Source organism: Lupinus angustifolius, chromosome LG17 (genome assembly GCF_001865875.1).
Source record: "Lupinus angustifolius cultivar Tanjil chromosome LG17, LupAngTanjil_v1.0, whole genome shotgun sequence".
NCBI lineage: Eukaryota > Viridiplantae > Streptophyta > Magnoliopsida > Fabales > Fabaceae > Lupinus > Lupinus angustifolius.
The window spans coordinates 16,817,621-16,825,945 of NC_032025.1; the positions used below are offsets into that span (position 1 = coordinate 16,817,621).

The 8,325-nt window shown below is 32.8% G+C and overlaps 1 protein-coding gene across 3 annotated transcripts; it reads left to right on the forward strand.

The window, feature by feature from the left end:
• On the forward strand, nucleotides 2,309-4,747 carry LOC109330688 (RNA-binding protein 38-like). 3 transcript variants are annotated; one of them, XM_019564956.1, is made up of 7 exons: nucleotides 2,309-2,475; nucleotides 2,737-2,919; nucleotides 3,059-3,194; nucleotides 3,431-3,545; nucleotides 3,656-3,692; nucleotides 3,788-4,040; nucleotides 4,154-4,747. In XM_019564956.1, the coding sequence occupies exons 2-7, from the start codon at nucleotides 2,737-2,739 to the stop codon at nucleotides 4,240-4,242; spliced, it is 813 nt and encodes a 270-aa protein (XP_019420501.1). In that variant the 5' UTR covers nucleotides 2,309-2,475; the 3' UTR covers nucleotides 4,243-4,747. The 3 variants fall into 3 exon arrangements, with proteins under 3 accessions (XP_019420501.1, XP_019420499.1, XP_019420500.1); XM_019564954.1 differs by having other exon boundaries at nucleotides 2,309-2,919; XM_019564955.1 differs by having other exon boundaries at nucleotides 2,309-2,919; nucleotides 4,166-4,747.

Here is an 8,325-nt window from a genome sequence, read left to right on the forward strand (position 1 = left end):
TCAGGCCAGATGCTTTAGGAACTTGTTTGTTGGTTAACATAGAACGAACATCATTCATAAACGTCCTGTTTTTCCTTTCGACAACTCCATTTTGATGAGGAGTATAAGTTGTTGTCAGTTGTCTACTAATGCCCTGTGATTGAAAAAATTCTTCAAACTCATTTAAGGTGAACTCACCACTCCTATCTGTCCTCAAACAAGTTATGTATGCACTTATCTCCTTTTCAACACAAGTCTTATATTTTTTGAATGTTACAAAGGCTTCTGACTTCTCATGTAAAAAACAGACCCAAGTTTTTTGAGAAAAATCATCGATAAAACTTAAGATGTACCTCTTGTCACTTTTTGAAGCAGGCTTGATGGGATCGCATATATCTGGGTGCACTAGTTGAAGTTGCTTTGATGCTCTCCACAAACTCTTCCTTGCTACGGGATTTATATGCTACTTGTCGGTTAAGCATGTGGTGCATATTTTCTTCGGAGTTTTTAGAGAGGGTAAGCCAATCACCATTTTCTTGTAGATAAGTATTCTCCGTCCCTTGTGATTCAAGTGCCCAAAGAGACAATGCCACATGTGAGCCTCTTTATCTGATTCAACTTCAGCTTGCAATCATAAGGAATTTTTCAGTTGCATGGAGGCTGACACATGAAACATTCTATTCTCACTCATGTTAGTTTGTATAATCAGCCCCCTCATAGGATGAAATACTTTGCAAGTCTCGTCCTGAATTAAAATGGCTAACCCCTTCTCTTGAAGGTGTCCTATGCTTAATAAATTGTTTTAAGCTCGAGAACATAGTAGGCGTCAAATATTACCTAGGTTATGCCTTTTAATTGCACCATTATACTATCATTTGTTGCCACTACCATTCTCATATAATTCCCAAGTTTTAATGTCATGTTGAGGTCTTCTTCCAAATTCAGAAACCATTCTTTGTTTCCTGTCATATGATTAATGTAGCCCAACTCAAGATACCATATCTCTTCTTTCTTTATTTGTTGAGATTCTTCATAAGACATCAGCAAACCTTCTTCTTCTTCTTCTTCCAACTCATCTTAATTTGCCATTTTCCCCAGCTAGGACACTCATATTGGAAGTGCCCCAACCTATGACATTTGAAACAATCAATAATTGCTCTATTTAGATGTTGTTTCCCTCTACCTTTGTCACATCCTCCTCTAAACACACCTCGACCCCTTCATATGTTTGATCTATCTTCTTGAGCCATTTTCAATACATGTTCTTCCTCTTGGTATCCCTGCATTCTTTGTTCATGAACCAGCAGACTACCATGCAACTCATCAATGCTCATAGTACTTAGATCATTTGACTCCTCTATTGAGAAAACAAAGTCTCACCATTTGACTTCATCTAGTTCACCAAAGTCAAGGTTCGTCCCAAAAAATTGTCCACCTTATCTCTTTCTTTCATGGCCAGCAACTCAAACTCCCTTCTCAAGGCTTGAAGTTGTGTCATTTTCACCTTCATGGACCCTTGATACTTCTATTTCATTGAATTCCAAATCGCCTTCGACGTTCCTTTGTCAAGAATTGTTTTTTGCATTTCTCTATCAATTGTTTGGAATAAGAAGTTCTTCACCTTCAAATCTTTGAGTTTGGCCTCCTCCACGGTCTTCCTCTATGTTTCACTTGTTGGTGTTGCCCCGATTGCCGCAACAGAGATCCCTTCATCCACCAGGCTCTACATCTCCTTGCTTCTGAAGAAATTCTCCATCATCATTGACCAATAATCATAAGGACCATCGAATCTCAGAATGGATGGTTGCACAAACTTATCTAAGATTGACATTTTACCTCTCTCTATGTTTAGCTCACACTTTTTACACACACTCTTATCACTCTCTATTAGGCCCATTGTGGAGCTCTCTGATACCAATTGTTATAACTCAGAAAATAACGAATATAGTAGAAGGATAGAAAACTTGCATACATTTTATTCATCGGCTGAGACTTTATATATAGCCTTATTCAAAACAAAAAGAAAACATAATCAACCATATTATTAATGTCAATAAAGTAGTCATTAATCGGTTTTATTCTCCATAAACACTAAAACCAAAACAACTATCTAACACTAATATTTTTATATTAATTAATCGTTGTAACTAGATTGGCAAGACATATTTCTTTTTTGGGACATTAATCTTTGTTCCCCATTACCAGCTTTTTGTCTCCTCCTAATTTTCCCTTTTTTTTATTTTTAACCTTAGTGTAGATTTTATTACGTAATATATTATACTCTCTCTTCTTCTCAACTAGTAAGGTTCTTTGTATATATTAGTAAGATGGTTTTTCTTTTTATTTTCATTCCTTGACAGTGGTAATGTTTTTATTTAGGCTAGAGAGGGTATAAACTTTGTTGAGGAATCTGAGGAGTTTGTTGCTATTGTGAATATTGTGTTGGGAAAGTAGCAATTATAACATTAAAGAGAGAAGAAAAAAACATTCATTGAAGTAAGAAGGACTAGCACAACCAGAATCATGAGTGCACCAGTATTTCCATTGAAAATGGGATTTTAGAAGAAAAATAGCTTTTTTTGCAACCTTTATTAACTTTTCCTTTTCCCTCCTTCTCTTCTCATAGACTCATATTATTATCTTTGTATTCTTGGGTTTGTTTTTGTTGTGTTTTGTGTTTTCTTCATCCTATTTGCCTCCCTATTATATTTGAGATTTTGTGAGATTTTGTAAATGTCTCAACAAATGCAATTTCAGATGGTGAGTGGTAACACTACAGATCAATATAATGACACAACATTTACCAAACTCTTTGTTGGAGGGTTAGCTTGGGAGACTCAAAGAGACACAATGACAAGGTATTTTGAGCAGTTTGGAGAAATCGTAGAGGCTGTTGTGATAACAGACAAGAACACTGGAAGATCCAAGGGTTATGGCTTTGTAAGTACATTTGCCTTTTCTATTTACTTTTTTATGATTCTTACATCTTTGCTTAGTTTATACTTTATATTATTTGCTTGTTTATTCTACTTATGTGCATGATCTTGAACAATGAGTATATGATATGTTGTTATCCAAGGTCACATTTAAGGATCCAGTGGTAGCTATGAGAGCATGTCAGAACGCATCTCCAGTTATTGATGGGAGGAGAGCAAATTGCAATTTGGCATGTCTTGGTGCAAACAAGAATAAACCACCACCTTCTGATCAGCATGGTCTCAATCCTTCTATTCTTCTTTATTTAGCCACTAAGTTCTTTCCTTTTCTTCTAAAAAGCTTATGATTATAATGCAATATATCCATTTCTTTTGTATGAAAAATATATATTGTGTGCTCTTTAACTGCACCAATTTTATTTGTTCTTAGTGTGTTCATCTTAAAACATATATCTCATCTTAAGAAAAAGGCTACAACCTTTAATGGATGATGAAAGTGCAAATTCACATTCTAGGTGTAGGGAGGTTCAGGCCACCACCTGGACTGGTGGCACCACCTGCTTATCATGGTTCTTCATCATTTTTCCACCAACCCAATGGGCAATACACATTTCCTTATTCAGGTTATGGGTAAGATTAAAATTTTATGTCGGTACGGTCATTTTTTAACTATATTTTGATATCATTTTTTTATAAACATTTTTTTGTCTTTTTCTCTAATCTTCTCAATATACTAACAGATATTCTGGATATTCACAAGATACCTTATATCCCACGGTAGATGTTTATCCAATAATGTGCATTGATGTAGCTAGATAAATTTATTTTCTTGCATTATTTTAGTATATACTTTTGTGTGTAAATTACTGTAGGGCTATTATGGAATCTATGGAGGTCAACATTTTTCACCTTACTATCAATCAAATGCTGCTTCTGGGGCAGTAGGGTTGGTCCATAATATGTACCCTTACTATGGTCAATATGCACATACTAGCCAAGCTCATGGTTTTGGAGTTCAATACCCTCAAATTACACAATTGCCAATTATGCATCAGCAGCATTATGGCTCTACAGGGATTTTGTCATTTCCTTCTTCAATTCCATTGCCAACTATTACGAGTGCAGGTTATAAGTTTAATGCACAAAGTTATTTATAATGTTGTCCATATTATCCCTTCATTCTTAAGGATTAGAACTGTTTTTTTATTAAATTGTGTATTGAATGCTAAAATGTACAGTTTCAGCAGCAGCAACAACAACAACTGCAACTACAACAGCAATATCAACATCAAAAGTTTCTGAACAGAATTCTTCATCACAAGGATAAAGAAAATGAAATATTGCAAGGCTAGCAACATCAAAAAAAATTCATGCGAGAGAATTGTTAGACAATACATGTTTTGTTTAGAATTTTTTTTAAGGTAGAATCTGACTATTTGAGCTTTGGATTCTACCTTTTACTTTTTAGACTAATTCAACCAATGATTTATAATGTCTTGGGTGCAGGGAGCATCCTATGACATTGTCCTTTGTTTATATTTTCAATGAATGAGTTCAAAAGATTGATTTTATATCTTTGAACCCTTCATTGGCTGGTCAATTAGGAAGAAAAGGTTGAGCATGGATTGCTCAATAGGTTAGCATGTATTTTATTTTATTTTATTTTATTTTTCACCCTTAAGATAGGATTAATTGAAAAGGGAAAAAGAGAAAAACACTAACGTCTCTTTTGTTTCTCTCTTTTTCACAAATAATCATGGTTTTTACCATTCATCTTTAGCAGTCACTTTACATTCTTTTTGGTTACGGATAATATGATTCTCTTACATCAATTAACTCTCTTTTTATTCTGTGTACAATTGCAAACGTATTTGGAATCCAATGAAGATGGGTTATTTGGTGTCAATGCTTGTTAATACCTTTTGAATACTATTTTTAAGCCTACTATTAATATGGGAATGTGTGTAGGGTTGCCAAAATTACCTCTATGCTCTCTCTAGCACTTTTCTTGTTGAATGACTAATATAGGATTGTTTGGAGCACATTTTTTATTTTCTAAAATGTCTCACTTGACGTATAACTTATTATAATAGGTTAAAAAACACTTAATTATTAATTTTTCAATCAATCACATAATCAGAATAAGTGACATATCAGCTAGGGTGGTAAAATTATTCATAATCCAAAATTCATCCAAATTCATTTAAATTAAATTCATCCAAATCCATATGTTAGAACTAATGGATTTAAAAGGATATAATCCAATTGATAATATTGATAATGGATGGATTTGAATCCATTCATTATATTCAATGGATATCCATAGGTATATCCATTTGGATGGATTCCCAATCAATCCAAAAAAATTAAATTAAAAACAATTTTTTTCAATTAATTGAGTATTAATATAAAAAATTTCTCTCACATTTCTAAGAACAATCCCACGCACATTATAAAAGTTGAAAATTGTAATTGTGATTTGAAAAATTGCTTATCAAAAAAGTATAAACGATTTCGACCTTAGTGCTATACCCTAACATCTTAATGCAAAGTATAAATATATCATTTTAGTTATTGACTAATATGATAATATAATAACAGAATGAAATATTTTAGAATGATACATTGTTGGATACAGTCGAAGTCTCAATTATTAAGGGTGTAAGTGTAAGACTGAGATTGCAATTAAGAGGGGGTGAAATACTTTACTTAAAATAATGTTCATTTTTTCTGCAAAATCAAGAGTTAAAGTGCATCGGAAAATATATGCAGAAAATTAATAAGTAAAATCAAAGAGATAAGGGAGAAGAGAGTACATAAGGATTTTATACTGATTCACATTCTTGTCCACCAAGGGCTACGTCTAATACTCTTGCAGCACAAGAGATTTTTCCACTAAAGATTATGAGTTGCAATTACAATATCTCACCCCCGAGATTTCTTTGTACCTTACACACTCCTTAATCCTTATTCACTTTTGGAAAACACATTTCCAAGTGATTCTAATCCCCTTTCTTATCACACCACGTGAAAGAAAGTATTCTGCAATAATAATGAAGAATGTACAACAATGGTGGAATTGCCTTTACAAGTATTAAAGTGATATGACTTGCAATCCAAACAACTCTTTAGTATACTTAGTAATAATGTTTTTTATAAGTTTGTAAACTTGAAACACTTTCACTTTAAGCAACTTTAGAAAAATCAACTTCAAAAGTTTAAGAACTTGTTGCAAAAAGTGCAGAAAATAATTTTAGAATATGTGTAAGAGTTTTTGAAATTTGTATAAGAGTTGTGTATATGTTGCGTGTTGTGATTATGAGTTTCAATGTCTTTATATAGGCTTTCCAATCAGCCAAAATGTCTCTTTGAAATGGTAGAAATTGATTGGAATGAAAACATGTCTTTTGGGTTGAAACTCATTCTCTTTGAATTTGAAAATCTAATGCAACAACTCTTAGTAATCGATTACAACATTGAGTAATCGATTACCCAAATGTTCTTTCCACTGAACATTTATTTACAAATTAGAGTAATCGATTACAGCAAGTTGAGTAATCGGTTACTCAACTTTAATAACACTAGTAATCTGTTACTCAAAGATAATAATGGATTACTCTGATCAGTTTTAAGTTGGATAACTCTTTTCTCACACTTGTAACCTGTTACTTAGATGAAGTAACCTTTTACACACTATTTTTGAAAATTGTTTTAAGTATTTTAAAGAGTTTCAATTTTCTTATAAAAATAGTTTGAACATTACTACTATTGTATAATCAAGAGTATATGATAGAAGTACCTATTTAGACTTAGACTAAAAGTCTTGAATATCTTGAAGCTTGAATCTTCATTGTCTTTATAAGTATTCTTCATTTTCTTCTTTTTGGTGATGTTGGTATCTTCATCAAAATTGTGTCAAGGTCAAGAGCAAGATCTTCTTAACAATATCCCCTTTTTTGATGATGACAAATCAATATCTTATTGACAGTGTAATTTTTTTAGAGTAGCATACTTTGTGATATTCTTGAATTGTCTTGAGTATGTTCCCCCTATCTTATATGTTCCCCCTTTCATTTGGAGTTATGTGCCTGAAATGTTTTAAACAGAAAATACACTCTCCCAACTTTTCTCCCCCTTTTGACTTCATCAAAAAGTAGAAAAGCCAAGAGTTTTCCACCAAAACATATATAGCATACAATATGTATATGACAAGCATAAAGGTAATCATAAGATATAACATAAACATCGCAATGCAAATTATAAAGGTAAAAAGATGTTCAAGCATTAACAATGCAAACAGTAATACAAACAACATAATAGAAATTTGTCCAAAACCAGGAGAAATTAACATTACAATCAGAAAACCCTACCAACAGATAAAGTCTAAGATTCAGGCTCAGAACTGTCTTCATCAATGTCCATGTTACTCAGCTTAGAAGAGAGACGATCATGTTCAAAATGGATTTATTGATTCTGAGTATCAAAGGCATTCATCTGGTTTATGATGTAGCCTCGAGGAGAAATCAATTCATCCATAATCATCTGGTTTGAAGGCATGACAGCAGATGAGGAAGATTGAACATAAAACTCAGAAGGTTGAGGTTCAGAAGGATTAGCAGGAGTAGGTTCTGGTTCAGGAGCAGTAGGTCTATATTTCTTATGTGAAGAAAATCTTTGCTCCTGACCTTGGCAAGGTTTTGATGAACACGCCAACATCACCAAAAAGAAGAAAAGGAAGATTACTTATGAAGACCAAGAAGATTAAAGCTTCAAGATAATTAGTCTAAGTCTAAATAGGTACTTCTATCCTATACTCTTTAATATACTAAAGTAGTAATGCTCAAAATATTTTAAAAGGAATTGAAACACTTCAAGTTTTAAATGAAAACATTTTTCAAAATACTGTATAACAAGTTAGTGAAATTTGAGTAACAGGTTACATGAGTGAGAATCAGTTATCCAACAATATTTAAATTGGAGTAACCAATTACTCAAATTTGAGTAACTGTTTACTCTAAGTGAATTTTAAATTCATTGTTGGACAAAGAGTTTGAGTAACCGACTACTCAAGTGAGTAACCGATTACTCAATGTAATTTTTCAAAATGTCACATTTGGGTAACTGATTACCCACTTGTTGTAATCGGTTACTGAGAGTTGTTACATCAGTTTTTCATATTTGAAACTCAAGGATTTTCATCCCAAACGAAATGCCTTCATTCCAAACAATTCCTACTCTTTCATAAAGGCACAATGACTGATTGAAAAGCCTATTTAAAGGCCTTAGAACTCACAATGAAAACAACTCTTTGAACAACTCTTTCACACTTTTCTCACAACTTTCCTATACTTTCCTGAAATAGTTTTCTGCACTTCTAGCAACTTGAACTCAAACTTTCAAAGCTATTTTT